General features: G+C 45.0%; 1 protein-coding gene across 1 annotated transcript in view; it reads left to right on the forward strand.

The window, feature by feature from the left end:
* The window catches only part of rab40c (RAB40c, member RAS oncogene family), a 52482-nt gene that overhangs the window by 17889 nt on the left and 16528 nt on the right, over nt 1-18065 (forward strand). The window contains exons 2-3 of the mRNA XM_078417703.1: nt 13877-13937; nt 17975-18035. Coding sequence (XP_078273829.1) covers nt 13877-13937; nt 17975-18035 — 122 coding nt within the window. The remainder of the gene's footprint in view (nt 1-13876; nt 13938-17974; nt 18036-18065) is intronic.

The raw sequence follows: 18065 nt of genomic DNA on the forward strand, positions 1-18065 counted from the left end.
GATCTCACAACATGGTGATTTCTATGTGGGAAAACACATGCAAGTTGTATGACTACATTACAGAACAGTTTGTTCAGTTTACAAGAATAACCTTGAACTGTCAATTGCTTGTCACCTTAATTCCCCATCCCACTTCCGCTCTGACCTTTCTTTTAGTGTCCTGCACTGCTCCAACTATAAGTTATTTCATTACTGCCCCCAGGACTTTACAACTGACTGGTTCTGATGAAAGATCATTAATTTGAAACATTAATTCTAATTTCTCTTTCCACCTGCCTGACTGAGTATTTTCAGCTTTGTTTATTGAGACTTCAAACAGTATTTTGAAATGCATGGAGATTTATATCTTGCATTTCCAGCATTGATTGTTTGCTTTTCTACCCCTGCATTCATTTGCCTCTTTTTGGGCCACAAAATATAGAGCTTCTACAAAGTGGACTGGTCAAATGAACTCCTCCTGATCAGTCTGAAGAAGGGTCTCGACCCAAAACGTCACCCATTCCTTCTCTCCTGAGATGCTGCCTGACCTGCTGAGTTACTCCAGCATTTTGTGAATAAATACCTTCGATTTGTACCAGCATCTGCAGTTATTTTCTTATATATCCTCCTGAGCTGTAACCATTCATTGCATTATTACAGCTTAATCTTAATGCTGTTGCTTTGGTTTAGAATCAGTCATACTGCACAATCGGGCCATAGAGGATGTCTTTTGGAATAAAGCCATCCTCCATGCGGTGGACATGGCCCAGCCACCGCAGCCTGAGTAGAGTGTACATACTCGGAAGGCCAGCGCGAGACAGAATCCTGGCGTTGGACTCTGTCTTGCCAGGATATACCCAGGACACGGTGGATGCTTCTAAGGTGGAAGGTGTTGAATCTTCTCTCCAGTTTGGCATATGTAGTCCATGTCTCACTGCCGTACAGCAGTGTGCTGTTGACACAGGCGTTGTAGACTGCTATCTTTGTCTTCACTGTCGGCTTTGGATTGGTCTACACTCGAGTTGTGAGGCGAGCGAGAGTTGTAGCTGCCTTCCCGATCCTCTTGTCAATCTCTGTGTCCAAGGAGAGGTTGTCGGTGATGGTGGAGCTGAGGTACGTGAACTGATGGACGACATCGAGTTCGTAGTCGTCGATGGTGATGACAGGCGGTGTCTCTGTATCGTGTCCCAGGACGTTCATCTTCTTCAGGCTGATGGTCAGCCCAAAGTCCTTGCAAGCCCGATAGAAGCGGTCCATCAATGACTAGTTCCTGCTGGGTGTGGGACATAACTGCTGCGTCATCGGCGAACAACATGTCTCTGATGAGAGCTTCACGTACTTTTGTCTTGGCTCGGAGGCGGGTGAGGTTAAAGAGCTTGCCATCTGATCTAGTACGCAGGTAGATCCCCTCTGTTACAGTGCCGAAGGCATGTTTCAGAAGCAGAGCGAAGAAAATCCCTAAGAGTGTGGGAGCGAGGATGCAGCCTTATTTGACGCCACTGCGAATGTTGAAGGGCTCCGAGAAATTGCCATTGAACTGCACTGTCCGCTTCGTGGTGACGTGGAAGGATTCTATCATGCTCTGCAGTTTTGGTGGGCAGCCGATCTTTGGGAGAGCCTTGAATAGGCCATCTCTGCTGACGAAGTCAAACGCCTTGGTGAGGTAAATGAAAGCAATATACAGGGGCATCCGCTATTCTCTGCACTTCTGGAGCTGGCGAAGGGAGAAGACCATGTCTACTGTTGACCTTCCAGCTCGGAAACCGCACTGTGACTCTGGGTAGACACGTTCTGCCAGCTTCTGCAGGCGGATCAAGATGACCCGAGCAAAGACCTTGCCGACGATGTTGAGGAGGGAGATACCTCTGTTGTTGTTGCAGTCGCTTCTCTTGCCCTTGTTCTTGTGGAGGGTAATGATCGTGGCATCCCTCGTGTCCTGCAGTACAGCTCCTTCTTGCCAGCACTGGCAGAGGACTTCATGCAAAGGAAGCAGTAAGGTAGTCTTGCAGTGCTTGATCAGGTCAGGGGGAATCCCGTCGCTGCCTGGGGCTTTGCCTGAGGCCAGGCTGTCAATGGCCTTGCTGAGCTCTTCTACCGTCGGCTCTCCATCTAACTCATCCATGGTCGGCAGGCACTCGATGGCATCATGGGCTGAGGGGGACACAGTGCTCTCTCGAGTAGAGGTCGGAGTAGTGTTCCACCCATCTCTCCATCTGCTGGCATTTGTCTGATTACTTCCCCAGTAGAGGATTTGAGGGGGGCTGTCTTGCTCTGGACTTGTGCTTGTCCTTGTGCCTTCTTAATGCCATCGTACATTCCCCTGATGTTCCCCGTTATGGCGGCCGTCTGGATGTCCTCACTAAGCTGTGTCCAGTACTCATTGGTGCAACACCTGGCAGTCTGCTGAGCCTTACTCATGGCAGCCCTGAGGATCTGCAGGTTCTTCTCGTTGGCTGACCGCTTGTACTCGGCTAGGGCGGCGCGCTTGGCTTCGATGACGGGAGTCATCTCGGTCGACTTGGCCTCAAACCAGTCGTGTGTCTTTGAGATCTTCCCAAAGCTAGCCAAGGCTGTGTGGTGCATGGTGTCCCGCAGAGTTTCCCACTTCTCTGTTGCAGAGTCTCCTAGACACAAGGTGCCAAGTTCTCTCTCAAAAGCCTCTGCAAACTGTTGCATGAGGTCTGGATGGGGCATCTTGCTGACATCGATGCAGGGTTTCCCCTGCTTCTTGGTATGGTAGAACCTCTTTGGTTGCAGCCTGATCTTGCAACATACCAAGGAGTGGTCTGTGTCGCAGTCCACACTGTGGTAGGAGCGTGTGTGGAGAACGTTCTTGAGGGTGGCACGTCTGACTAGGATCAGATCCAGTTGATGCCAATGCTTTGAATGTGGATGCCTCCAGGATACCTTGTGTTGGGGCTTTGTCTGGAAGTACGAGTTGGCAATGCACAGGTCATGGTAAGTGCACAGCTCAAGCAGTCGCTGTCCGTTCTCATTCATTTTGCCCATACCAAACTGCCCAAGGCAGGAAGACCACGATTCGTGGTCTGCGCCCACTTTGGCATTGAAGTCGCCCAAGAGAACAAGTTCTCCCTTGCTGGGGATTCTGCTGATGATGGATGCGAGGTTCTCGTAGAACTCATCCTTTGTGTTTGATGTGGAGGACAGTGTCGGGGCATACACGCTGACAAGGGTGACCAGGCCTGCGGTGGTGTTGAGGCGGAGAGTCAGGAGTTGCTCTGAGCCATTTCTGCCTGGTTCCACCGTGTTCAGCAGGCTGTTCCTTACAGCGAAGCCTACTCCATGCTCTCTGGGCTCGCCAGAGTCCTTCCCCTGCCAGTAGAACATGTAGTCCTTCTTCAATGTGCCCGAGTCTGTCAGCCTTGTTTTCTGAAGGGTGGCTATGTCTACGTTGAGTCTCTTGAGCTCGTTGTTTATGTCAACTGTTTTCCTGGAATTGCTGATGTCCTTTGGGTTTCCAGAGAGGCCGGTCATCATTGTCCGGACATTCCAAGTTCCCAGTTTTAGAGCTGGTCTCTTTTGATGTGTTCTTTTGTTTGCAGGTGCGATGGTTGCGATCTGCTGTTCAGATAGTTCCTAATCCCCATGCACCCAGTGAGGATAGCAGACCGTGGCGGGACAGCACCTTAATGGCTGGGGGCTGCCGAGCTTGAGGCGGGTGGTAGCTGTCCAGTGAGATCCGAAAATCCCTCCCACAGTCGGGAGCAACCCCTGGCGCCTCGCTTTACGCCAATCTAGCAATGACTTATAACCGGTAACTGTCGTTCCCCGTGTTGTGTCAACGCCGCAGGCGAAACTGGAGTGACCTCTCCAGGTTGTAGGTGTAGGTTTGCAGTGAAGTGTGGTCGGATGCAAGCCTGGGTGATGTCATATGAAGGACAGGTTGTTGCCCATGCAACACGTCCCCCCTCTCCACGTCACTGATTGATCCAAAGGAACAGCAGAGCTGTTACAGTTTGGCACCAGCGCTGTCGCAGGAGCTGCCAGAACGAGGTTGTGGACAACGATGAACTGCCTTCGGGACTCTGACTCCAGATTTTCTTGAGGTTTACTCCTGGAGCCTTTTCCATGACTGGATATGGTCACATGGCAGTGGAGGTTTTAGATCAGAGTTTTCCCTTTACTGGATGGACTGCCTTCCCAGGCTGACGAGCCTCGTCTGCCCAAAGCTCGTGGGGGCGGGAGCATCTACCTTCCCATGCAGGTCTATGAAACCTGCCCACTGCATCTCTATCAAGCTTGTTGTATCTATAACCATGAAACACTCAGCTGCCAGTCTTGCCCTTCTCTCAGCCATGTTTCTGTTATGGTTATAATATCCCAGTCCCCCAAACCAATGCATGCCGTGAATTCATCTTTCCTTCCTGTTAAGCCTCTAACATTGAAATAAATATGGTGTAAAAAAACACCCTTCTCTCTTTGCTATGCACTTGCTGAAACATCTGCTGATCTTGTTGTTTAACTACATTATTTGATCAAAACTTCTTGTCTCTTTTCTGCTCTGCAAACCTCCATCCTGATCGAATTTAAATCCTCCAAAATAGTAAAAGCAAATCTCTCTCCCAGGACATTGATCCCCTCTAGTTCAGGTGCAACCCAATTCCTCTTGTACAGGTGACCTTTCCCCAGAAGAGAATCCAATTATCCAACCTGATCCCCTGCCCCCTGCACCTGTTTGCATGTTCACCCGGCCTATACTTCTATTAATGCCTTCACTTGCTCGTGGCACTAGTTGTAATCCAGAGATTACCATTCTTGAGGTCCCTGCTTTGTAACCCCTCTTTTTAAAAAAAAGTGTTTTTCTGATTTCCAAAGATTGATTTCACTAAACTCTTTCATGAGACCAGTATTCTGGCAGATAGGGCAAAGGTTAGCAAACCAGATTGATTCCTGGGATGGCAGGACTTTCATATGAAGAAAGACTGGATAGACTCGGCTTGTACTCGCTGCAATTTAGAAGATTATGGGGGGATCTTATAGAAACTTACAAAATTCTTAAGGGGTTGGACAGGCTAGATGCAGGAAGATTGTTCCCGATGTTGGGGAAGTCCAGAACAAGGGGTCACAGTTTAAGGATAAGGGGGAAGTCTTTTAGGACCGAGATGAGAAAGTTTTTTTTCACACACAGAATGGTGAATTTGTGGAATTCTCTACCACAGAAGGTAGTTGAGGCCAGTTCATTGGCTATATTTAAGAGGGAGTTAGATGTGGCCCTTGTGTCTAAAGGGATCAGGGGGTATGGAGAGAAGGCAGGTACGGGATACTGAGTTGGATAATCAGCCATGATCATATTGAATGGTGGTGCAGGCTCGAAGGGCCGAATGGCCTACTCCTGCACCTATTTTCTATGTTTCTATGTTTCATCTGAGTTTCCAGAAGCCTTAAATCTGCTTGCTGTGGTTTATAGCTTGTACATATAGGTGGACTTTGCCTGCTGCCTTTTTTCAATAAAAATAACAAATTCACTTATCTGATTGATGCATATCATATTTTTTGAAAACACATTGATTGCTGCACTTTAATAAAAATGCAGATGAATACATCTTTTGTAAATTTCTTGTATTTAACTTCTGGCACAAGTTAACCCTGGAATTACAAGTAAAGCTTTCTCTGTCCCTCTGTCTTTTGTTGATAGACCCCCTCAACTCTTGCTCCTCCATTTCTATATCATTACTTGCAGTACAACAATACCAGTGGTGTTGCTGACATTTTGGTGCACTTCTGTTGTGTTTTTTTGGTCATATTTTGTCAGGCCATTTGAGCCTTTCTGGTGACAAATATTCTGTGGTTCCATTCCCCACCTTTGGATACATACACCCCCCCCCCCCCCCCCACCATGGTCTCAAACCATTTTTTATTTCCGACAATGTTCCTGACTGTTGTCAAACTCTCTTCTTGCCACATTCCTTTACTTTCTATTCTCAGTTATGAGTTATTTTGCCCATACAAACTTTCATTTTTTTGTGGAGTGATCATTGAAGCCAAGCATTATACTGCCATTATTGCCTTAACCATTTTTAGTCTTTTGCTCAATTGATAGGTAATTATTTGGTGGGTATTAGCGATTAGAACAAATATTTAAATTTTTTTAAAAACAATCTCACTGGATTCATATATAAAAAAACACTGACCCAAAATTCGCTGTAGCAAAACATTTCCCAGGAGATACAGAAGCTTAACTTTTTTCCCTTGCCATTCGGCTGCAATTAATTCCAGTTCACAGATAGCTGAAGTGAAATTGATTGCCACATGGTCAGCAGCATCTGGGAAATACCAGGGTGGGGGCAATTTAACTATCTCCTTAGCCAGTTAAATGATTGCATGATCAACCAACCTTTAATGTGGCATTTTGGACATCTAATGTTAGCAAGTTAGCATGAAATTATCTATTTAAAAAATATGTATTTGGAAAATGTGTATTAAAAAATGTGTTTTAATTAGTGAAATTTAAGAGCCTAACTTGGTATCTACTTGTGAAAGCTATGTTTAAATTGCACCATCCAGATCTGCTGTAAGAATTTCATTGTTCTGGCTCAAGGCATTTCACAATGGACCGATCCTGTGTCTTGAAAAATAAGTATTATTGCGGGGTCAGTGTGGCAATTAGATGTTATCTGTAAATTAGTGGGTCCATATATTCTATCACGGGTTCAATTTAAGACATCTTTTAATCAATTTAGTCGTCAGTGTGTTTTCCAAATAGAATATGTGGATTTATTATTACTTAATGGCTAACTAGTTTCAAAGGGACCGGTCATTGTAAACACCAATGTGACGCCCTGATACCTCTTTGTACTGCTAATGACAGGCGTAACTTTAATTCAGTTTTGCAGTCCATTTTCTTGCGCTGGAGAGGTAGATGATGGTGAGTTTGACTAACAGTGGATAAATGCACATTTTTCTGCAATTAAAGCAATTTAAGGCAATTTGTAATAACAAGGAACTGCAGATCCTGGTTTCAACCAAAGATAGACGCAAATTGCTGGAGTAACTCAGCGAGTCAGGTAGCATCTCTGGAGAATATGGATAGGTGACGTTTCAGGTCTGAAGAGGGGTTCCGGCCCGAAATAATGCATATCCATGTTCTCCAGGGATGCTGCCTGGCTTGCTGAGTTACTCCAGCATTTTGTGTATATCTACAATTATTTGGATCTTGTTTTCTGGAATCCTCTGCTCCTTTTATGAACGTTTGCCATTAAACGAGGTTTCAGACATTTTTCAAAGAACTGTGCTCTGTCAGAGACGTAGTTAACTTAATTGGTTTATAAATGCATCTTTGAAGCATCCCTAATTTAACCATGTCAAGCCTAACTTTAGGCCAAAGCAGTATTTTTAAAATAAAATTACGCCCTTGTTTCATAAGCCTCACAAATTGAGAATCCTGAAGTGCAGGGACAAGTTTGATTATTGCAGTGCTATTCCATCTGTGGCTTTTTCTTTTGAGAAATACTGCAGTAACATAACTTTCCAGGTGAATATTGCAGACATCCTGTACAATTTCCAATATAATCCACTGATAAAAGGATTCATTATTTGTCTTTAGTCATGTTGTATTTCATAGAATCATACAGCACAAAAATGGGCCCTTACAGTTCACCTCAACAATGCCAACTGTGATGTTTTCCACATTAATCTCATTAATCTCATCTTGTCCAAGTACCTGTTTACATGCCTCCCAAACATTGTGATTGTATTTGCCTCTACTGCTTGCACTGGCAGCTTGTTCCAGATAACTACCACCCTCTGTGCGGGGGAAATAAAATGTCTCTTGGATCTCCTTTCAATTTCTCCTATTTCACCTTATCGCTTGTCATTTGGAAAAAGATGCTAGCTATCCATGACCCTCATAAACGTCAATTTAATTTAATGTTTTTTGGTAATGGGGAGATAGATGATTTGTGTACAAACTAAATTGAAGCTATTGTCATATTAATATTTTATTTCAAATTCAAATATATTCCTAGAATTTGTTTTTTGTTAAATATTCAAGCATGCTCATCTTTTAATCAGTTTGTTAAAATGCTTGTCAATCAGAGGTAGGCCTCGTTTAGTTTTTGTTTTGAGATCACAATAAAACAAAACATGGTTCTTCACAAATCTGGACTGCTGGTGGGATGAAGCATAGCAATTAATCTGCATTGTGCCATTTAACAAAGAGTACTAATCATTGACCCAGAGTCTCTGGTCTGTGGCATAGCATCAGTATTCATTGCAGTCTCAAATGAGTACCTCACAACGATATAGCAATTTCAGTGGCATGAACCTTTCTGAAGTCTATTGATAATTCTTGAGAATCTCTGGCATCCAACAGCAGTGATTTCATCAAGCTGGCTAAACTGAGCACAAAAGAGAATTCTAAATTAGCAAACCAGGTATCAAAAGCCTTTTTTTTAAAGTACCATTAAACAGAAACAAAATATTAAATTGGACATATTTAAAAATGTTGTGTTTTGTAATATATTATGTGAGGGATTTATATTATGCACAGTTTGCTATGGGGGTAATTAATCTGGTTTGACAAACCATTAGAAAACACTTTTAATAAGATATTTGATGTTGAGTGAGTTCATGTCTTGCAAGTAGATTTCCCAATCTTTCTTGGTACTCTTCAGGTGAACATTTAGTGGGTGACTCACATTATGCATTCATTATATAGTGTAGAATGACGAGAGGGGAATCTCTTTCATCCCTTTCAATTTGCTTATTTACTTTTGTTTTTAAATGTCACACTTGAAAATTCTGCCATGTCCTTTTTCCAACACCAAGAATTGGTGAGAATCTCCTTAATGCATCATGAGAGTCAAGAAATTAAATACCAAGAAGGGACTGATATTTTTTTATGTGGAGCTTTTATTTTTTAAATTCCTCTTGTTTTTAACTTTTTGGTGCTGTGCAGAAGGCATATTAGCTTTCAATTCTGTTAAATTTAAAACACTTCTGCGATTTTAAAATCTGATGGAATAGATATGCCTTTATTTGGAGGTTTCTTTTTTACAGTAATCTAAAATCTGCAATAATCTTCCCAACCTTCCTATGAAATCCCTTTTGCATTGCAGAGTATAATGAATGCAGCTGGACACAACATGATGTCCTGATAATATGTGACAGAACGTCCGTATCACTTTCATGGAGTGTAGTCTGGATATAATTGCATGCCTAAATTAACATCTGTTCAGCTGTTACATCTAAATCCTTTCTTTTCTCTTGCAAAATGGAAGCTATCTTAACCACAGAGCATAGCAGATGAATTGTTCCATCAGGACACTTGCCATCTGCTTATCACTAACATAGCTATATTCTTGTATTGCTTTATGGCTTCATATTTTAAATAAAGCATGACAAATTGTCTAGGTTCTTAACAGATGGATCTTTCAAAAACAGCCGCATTGATTTGTGGAGTCCAATTTTTTTCTAATATACCTTTTGCATGTGAAATTATTGAAGTTAGGAAAAGAAAGCTGTTAAATGAAACGTTCTAAGCAGTAGTTGTGGGGAGAAGTGCAAGGTAATTTCAATGGAGTAAATTAAGCAGTTCCAATATAAAACTGAAGTATTTAAAAATAAATATTAAGGATTAAAATGGGTCCTATACCCACTCTTAACAATTATGCATCTTTTGCTGTGCATTAGCTACATGAATGGAAACAAATTGAAAATGACAGGTGCATTGAGGATGTAAGTCCTTTTACCGAAAGAGCTCTGGAGTTAAGTACTTGAATCAGAGTAAAGGAGATTAATATAATATAATTATTCCAGTTCCAGTACTGACATAAGCAAATGTGAGTTAAACTAATTGCTAGACTGATGCAATAATATTTTGTTTTCTTATTTTCGGTAATCTAGTAGATGAATTGTATTTAAAACAAATCAAACAAAAATGTTGCACTTAGCACAGGCACATTCTGCTTGGACTGATGGTTTTTGGAAAAATAATTAACTACATTGTTGTGGTGACACCTGGTGGTAACCCAAGTGCACAGCGAACCATCGGCTCTAGAGGGTGGCGTCGTGCTGTGGGAGGCGCCAGCCATGGGGGCGGTACCTGAGTTGGTATTTAAGGCTGGGCAACGCCCGTGACTGGGGGAGTAGCAGGGAGCTGTACTGGAGAGAATAAACACGTCTAGTGCACGCAACTCGTGTCCGATTAGTTTTTGGCTGGACTCCTTCGCATTCCTGTTACATTGGTGACCCCGACGCCCAGGAAGGGTAATCCTGGAGGGGAAATTTGAAAATGAAATGCATTCTGCCGCTGCCGCCCACAAGGCCGACGAGGCCGAACTCAACGCGGTATCGCTGAAGCTACCTACATTTTGGAACTCGCAGCGGGTGGGTGCGTTGGAATACCTGGAACCGCCGGAATCCGCGGAATCGCTGGACCGGATTGATTCAACGCCCTGGCAGGCCCAGCGACCCAGGACCACGCCCACAAGAAGGCCACGCCCACGAGCGCCACAGACCAGACAAGTGGCACAGGAGAGGAGGATGGCTGAGCAGGACCCAGGAGATCCAAGGAGAAGGATGTGGTGTTGTTACCACCAGCGCTGGGGTTCAGCAGCCCGCCAATGCCGCCAGCCATGTTCGTTCCCGGGAAACGGCAGCGCCGGCCGCCGTTAGTCACCGCCAAGTTCGGCTCGGCCAGCCTGAGGTACGGTGTCATGCACCATATACTGACATCGGTCCCACCGCTCCACGCCCGCAGGCTTGCTCCTGACAAGCTCCTCATAGCAAAAGCAGAGTTTCCGAGTATGGAAGCCATGGGCATCGTTCGACGCTCCAACAGCCCATGGGCCTCCCCGCTGCATATGGTGCCGAAGGTGTCTGGAGGCTGTGCGGGGACTACCGGCGCGTTAACGATGCCACGACCGCTGACCGTTACCCTATTCCCCCAAATACAGGACTTCTCAGCCCATCTCGCCAGGGCTAGATTCTTCTCCAAGATCGACCTAGTCCGGGGATATCACCAGATCCCCGTGTGACCGGAGGATGTCCCCAAGACGGCAATCGTCACCCCATTCGGGTTGTTCGAGTTTCTTCGGATGCCCTTCGGCCTCAAGAATGCTGCACAGGCCTTTCAGCGCCTGATGGACACCGTGGTGCGCGGGCTCGACTTCCTGTTTGTCTACTTGGACGACATCCTGGTGGCAAGTCGCTCGCGAGAGGAACAATGCGCCCACCTGTGTCTACTCTTCCGGCGCCTCAGTGACCATGGCCTCGTTATTAACCCTGGCAAGTGCCAATTCGGCCTTCGGGCCATCAACTTCCTAGGGCATCGGGTGACACGGCACGGAGCGGTGCCTCTGCCGAACAGGGTTGAGGCAATCCGCCAGTTCCCGCGGCCTGCGTGTCCTCTGGGAGTTCTTGGGGATGGTCACATTTTACCATCGGTTCGTTCCGGCGGCTGCCAAACTTTTGCGGCCGCTTTTCCAGTTGCTGTCGGGCAAGCAACGGGGGAGACAGTGGGACACTGTCGCCACAGCGGCGTTTGAAGGGGCAAAGGAGGCTATGGCTCGGGCGACTATTCTCGTGCATCCGTCAGCCGACGCTGCCACAGCCCTTACCATGGACGCCTCGGACTCTGCGATCGGCGGCGTTTTGGAACAGTCGGTTAACAACTGTTGGCGGCCTCTCGCCTTCTTTAGCCGTCACCGGAAGTTGCTCGCATTACACCTCGCAGTGCGGCACTTCCGGTACTTCCTTGAGGGCCGTTCCTTCGTAGCCTTCACGGACCACAAGCCCCTCACGTTTGAGTTCGCGAAGGTTTTGGATTCTTGGTCCGCCCGTCAGCAGCGCCAGCCGGCGGCTATTTCGGAGTATACAACGGACGTCCGACACATCACCGGGAAATGCAATCTCATGGCGGATACTTTGTCCCGTCCGACAATTGCAGCCGTGCTTAACCCGGCCTCGGGAATAGATTACTCTGCCTTAGCGGCGGCCCAGCTGGTGGACGATAAGATGCCGGCGTACCGCACTGCGATCTCAGGCTTGGTGCTTGAGGACGTGCCGTTGGGTCCCTTGGGTTTCATCCTCTGTGATGTGTCCACGGGTCAGCCGAGGCCTTTCGTTTCGGCGGCCTGGCGCAGTCGCGTCTTTGAGGTGATCCATGGGCTGGCCCACCCATCCATCCGGGCCACGGTCGCTATGGTGGACGCAAGGTTTATGTGGCACGGACTTCGGAAGCAGGTCGCTCACTGGGCCCGGACGTGCATCCCGTGCCAGACATCAAAGGTGCATCGACACGCCTGGGCACCCGTTCAGGACTTCACAGTGCCACGCCGGCTGTTCGATCACATACATGTGGACATCGTGGGGCCGCTGCCGCCATCCCAGGGTGTTTCACACCTGTTTACGGTGGTTGACCGTTTTAAGCAGTGGCGGGAAGCCATCCCGCTCACGGACACTTCAACTTATTCTTGCGCTCGTGCCCTCGTGGCAACTTGGATTGCCCGCTTTGGCGTTCCACTTCACATCACGTCCGACCAGGTTGCCCAGTTCAAGTCTGAACTGTGTCCGCCATGGCCCACCTGTTGGGGACGCGGCTCCACCACTCGACAGCGTACCATCCCCAGTCAAATGGGTTGGTGGAGCGGTTCCACCGCTGTCTGAAGGCCACCCTGAAGGCTCGTCTCATGGGCCCGGGGTGGATGGACGAGTTACCATGGGTCCTGTTGGGGATTCGGACGGCCCCCAAGGAGGATCTGTCATCGTCCTCCGTGGAGTTGGTATATGGTGCTCCGCTTACCGTCACCGGGGAGTTTGTCCCTGCTGCTGATGGGTCCCAGGAACCCCCGTCATCGGTGCAGATCCGCTTGCGGGAGAGGGTCAGCGTCTTGTCTCCCATCCCAACATCGCGTCATGGAGTGGCCCCTTCCCATGTGCCACTGCCACTGATGAGCTGCCCGTACGTTTTTCTTTGCCGTGACTCCCACAGGTCGCCCTAGCAGCGGCCGTATGAAGGTTCCTTTCGCGTGCTGCGGCACGGGACAACTACATTTTATTTGGACATGGGAGGCTGGCGCAAAACTGTGTCTGTGGCTCGTTTGAAACCAGCCCACTTGGACCTGAGCAAGCCAGTCCATGTGGCTCAACCGCCACGTCACGGGCGTCCGCCCTCCCGGACTCCCAGAGATTCTTCCGAACCGAGCAAGCCCCCGGGGCGTGGGATTGTATCTACGCGTTCGGCCCGCCTCGTTCGGCGTTCCATCCAGTTCGGTGCCTCTGGTTCGGGGGGAGGGGGGTCATGTGGGACATTCTGCTTGTACTGATGGTTTTTGGAAAAATAATTGACTACATTGTTGTGGTGACACCTGGTGGCAACCCAAGGGCACAATGAACCATCGGCTCTAGAGGGTGGCGTCTTGGTGTGGGAGGCACCAGCCATGGGGGCGGTACCTGAGTTGGTATTTAAGGCCGGGCAACACCCATGACTGGGGGGGTAGTAGGGAGCTGTACTGGAGAGAATAAACACGTCTAGTGCACACAACTCGTGTCCGATTGGCTGGACTCCTTCGCGTTCCTGCTACATTGTACTAATTAAATTCCATCAAGGTAATAAAGTACCACTAATCACTGTGTTTTGATCAGGGTTTATTAAACAAAATATGTCGTTATTATTCCACTACTTTCTTTGGCTCTATACAATTTCCTTCAATATCTTTGGTTTAGGTACAAATCCATTCAGCTATCAAATGTTATATTGTTGTAAAGCATGTAATAACATTTTGCATTTGAGATTTTTGCCAAAGTGAAAATTGTTTGAAAAATGATCAGAATTTGGGGAAGTGTTTTTTGTGATTGTTTTAAATAATGTGGAGAAAATGTACAATGCTACATTAAAACTGAAAAGTTGGTATAAATGCACTATTATCTTTTCCAGGAATTGACTATAAGACCACTATAATCCTGCTGGATGGCAGGCGTGTAAAGCTAGAGCTCTGGTAAGATTTTAAAAATATATATTCTCATAACACTTTTGTTCTTAATATTTGTAGTGTTTTAAATAATTTTATTAATCTAATTTTGTTTTTAAATGAAGTTTGTTTTTGAATGTTTCCGACATTCACAAATTCTCCATCATTTTGGTAGTTGGGGTGATTAGCTGTCAAAGCATTTCAGGGCAGGAGCACGGGCACCTCGGCACTCAATGTTGAGCTTGACAGAAGTGCCTCCTAGTATATTGTACACCTTAATTGTAAACTAAACTTCTAATTCTTGAGCTGTCATGGTGGGATTTAAATTCTCGCTCTCATTAGTCTGGTTACGGGATCAAGCCCCACTACAGAGAGTTCAGACAGGAAGTACTAAGGGATTACTCTGTTGTTTAGAGGAGGAAAATAACTGCAGATGCTGGTACAAATCAAAGGTACAAATCAGTCTGAAGAAGGGTCTCGACCTGAAACATCACCATTCCTTCTCTCCAGAGATGCTGCCTGACCCGCTGAGTTACTCCAGCATTTTGTGATACCTCTGTTGCTTGGAGGTGCTGCTGCTCAGATGTTTTAAATGAACATCTTGCCTGTCATCAAGTGAAAGAGTAGTGCCAATAACACTAACTGAAGAGTAGACAATAGGTGCAGGAGTAGGCAATTCGGCCCTTCGAGCTAGCACCGCCATTCAATGTGATCATGGCTGATAATTCACAATCGGTACCCCGCTCCTGCCTTCTCCCCGTACTCCCCGACTCTGCTATCTTTAAGAGCTCTATCTAGTTTTCTCTTGAAAGCAACCAGAGAATTGGCCTCCACTGCCCTCTGAGGCAGAGAATTCCACAGATTCACAATTATCTGACTGAAAAAGTTTTTCCTCATCTCTGTTTTAAATGGCCTATCCCTTATTCTCAAACTGTGGCCCCTGGTTCTGGACTCCCCCAACATTGGGAACATGTTTCCTGCCTGTAACATGTCCAATCCCTTAATAATCTTATATGTTTCAATAAGATCCCCTCTCATCCTTCTAAATTCCAGCGTATAGAAGCCTAGTCGCTCCAGTCTTTCAACATACGACAGTCCCGCCATTCCAGGAATTAAGCTAGTGACCCTACGCTGCACGCCCGCAATAGCAAGAAAATAGCACTACTCCATTGCGGTACTCCATTAGTCACTGCCTGCCATTCTGAAAGGGACCCGTTAATCTCTTTGTTTCCTGTCTGCCAGGAATCTTTGTTTCCAGTCTGCCAACCAATTTTCTACCCATGTCAGCACCCTACCCCCAATACCATGTGCTCTAATTTTGCCCACTAATCTCCTATGTGGGACCTTGTCAAAGGCTTTCTGAAAGTCCAAGTACACTACATCCACTGGCTCTCCCGTGTCAATTTTCCTAGTTACATCCTCAAAAAATTCCAGAAGATTAGTCAAGCATGATTTCCCCTTCGTAAATCCATGCTGACTCGGAACGATCCTGTTACTGCTATCCAAATGTTCCGCAATTTCTTCTTTTATAATTGTCTCCAGCATCTTCCCTACCACTGATGTCAGGCTAACTGGTCTATAATTTCCCGTTTTCTCTCTCCCTCCTTTCTTAAAAAATGGGATGACATTAGCTACCCTCCAATCCACAGGAACGGATCCTAAATCTATAGAACTTTGCGTAGATACAGAATTCTGGTATTCTTTCTAACCAATATCACTAAAACAGATTGACATCATGTATTGCTGTTGATGAGACGGAATTGTGTTCAATTTTGTGCATCTCGGTTGTGACTGCATTTCAAAAGTCACGTGATTGTAAATCACTTTGCCAGAGGCATGTTCTGAGGTTGTAAAGCTAACTTAGAAATCCAGGATCTTTTTTTTTTTGTCCCTTTCCTTCCCTACTGTATGCACTAATTCAATGGTTTAATGGATCATGCATAAGTCATTCAGGTGCTTGAGTTTTTACACCATTCAATGGTTGTGTGTAATAATTGTATTACCATATCTACTAACAAGTCAAATCTTTGCAGTTACTTTGTGGAATGTAAATGTTACAGAATAAGTAGATGCTGGAAAAGCTCCAGCTCAAGCAGCATCTATCTGTAGAATGGTTTATCTCAAAACGTGTAGCCTGTTACATTTCTAACTTGGGCAAAGAAAAGGGGTGTAAGGGGAAGTTTGTTATAGGATGAAGGGTAAGAGACATTAATTGACAGAATAAATTTAACAAAAGATTGGCTACTGTATGTCTTGAGGGATTTAGCATTCAAGTGGAGCAAATGCAATTGCACACCAGTGGACTAAATTTACTGTCCCTGAAATAAGCATGAATAACCCATCCATATTTGATTGCAGTAGAGGCAGCATACCAACTTGCTCATTTCAACTATTTCAAGTGTCTAGCCAGCACTGTTGATTTGGTATTTCAGAAGTGAGCTATTATAGTGAATGGCTACCATAAAGGGGGTGGCTTATGGATGAAGCAGTTAACAAGCTGACATTATAGCCACATGATATTCAATCTTTTCAGTATATCTCAAACAGTTCAATTGTTCCCTTCACCCCTCCCCTTTCTCCGCAACTTGGAAATCAAATACTTAAGCTTTATGGTGATCAAATAAAATCTCTGTTTCACTGCAGATAAACGCCCTGCCTGACTGAGTATTTCAGTATTTTCTGGCTTTTATTTCAGATTCTCAGCTTTTTCAGAAGAGAAACCTTCAGGTATTTGAGGAAAATGCAGAGTCAGGACAAACCCAAGTCAGTTGAAGGATAAAAAACAAGATGTGGAGGAACTGAGTGCCCATCAGGCAAGATCGGTGGAGGGAAATGGATAGATGAAGTTTTTGGTTGGGACCTTTCTTCAAAATTGACCTGACCCAGACATCTGTCAATTTCCCTCCACAGATGATGCCTGACCCACTTAGTTCCTCCACTGGTTTGTTTTTAGATTAAGATTCTAGCATCTGCAGTCTATTCTGTCTCCATTATACTGCTGAGGGATATATAGATGTATGGAAGGATAGCAGAATATGTTGGTATGAAAGTTTAAGGGGGAAAATAACCTTTTTGGTGCAGCATATGAGGCATAGCTGGAGATTGTGTAGGGTGGGGGTGAGGACTGCAGAAGAATGGTGAATGTAGGAAGATGAGAAACAATGACCTAGAGATTTCCTAGATGAAATGGTAAGGGCAGATGTAATCCTGTCTTCAGGGATGAAATCTAATGTCTTGGGAGATGGAGATCTGAAATTAAAAAAATTGTTCTGGCTAATAATGGTAATAGTATGATTCTATATACTAAGAACACATCTTCAGCAAATGTTTTGGTAGTTGGCACCTACCATCACCAATCTGTTTGTGGGCTAATAATAGCACAGTAGTGGTCCAAGCTGGATTTTGCTGAGTGTGGGCCGGTGATGTTAAACCATGACTGTTGAATGCTCTCCAAGCTGTGACCAATGTTTTTATTTATGTCTGTAACTATGTAATTCCCGATGTCCTGGGATTGTGGCTTATTGTAACTGTATATGTTTTATCACTCTAGGTTTAATATTTTGTCCTTTTATGATTGCTTATTTGACCACAGTTACTAATTTTGCATTTAATTAGAATTGGGATTCCTTTAAAATTTTCAGAACCATCTTGTAAGATTTTAAGCGCGAGCACAAAACCTAAGGATGCATGAAAATGGCAAAAAAAATATGAACTTTATAGATTCCCTGACAGTTGTTCTGAGCTAAAGTAAAATAGTAAATTCTCAAAGTGTAAGGTGAATGGTAATGACTGTTGTATGTTAAGCCTAAATCATTGATGCAATTGTAAGAATGCCATTTTACTTGTTTATAGATTGTTGGGCAATCCTTAGTTCAGGACATTTTAAAGTAAAACATTGAAAGATGGATCTCAATAACTAATTATAAGAATTGTTTTTTTAAACTATGTTCACATTTATTTGAAAAAACTGTTGAAACAATATTAATATTCCTATTATTTCTATGCACATTTCTTAGAGAAATTTGGTTTGAAAGCACTGTTACTAATCAAGTTGATTTTTTTAGGGACACTTCAGGCCAAGGGAGGTTTTGCACTATCTTCAGGTCCTATTCCAGAGGTGCACAGGTATGTAGAACTTCAACGTGCATAGAAAAT

This window comes from Rhinoraja longicauda, chromosome 21 (genome assembly GCF_053455715.1).
Source record: "Rhinoraja longicauda isolate Sanriku21f chromosome 21, sRhiLon1.1, whole genome shotgun sequence".
Lineage (NCBI taxonomy): Eukaryota > Metazoa > Chordata > Chondrichthyes > Rajiformes > Arhynchobatidae > Rhinoraja > Rhinoraja longicauda.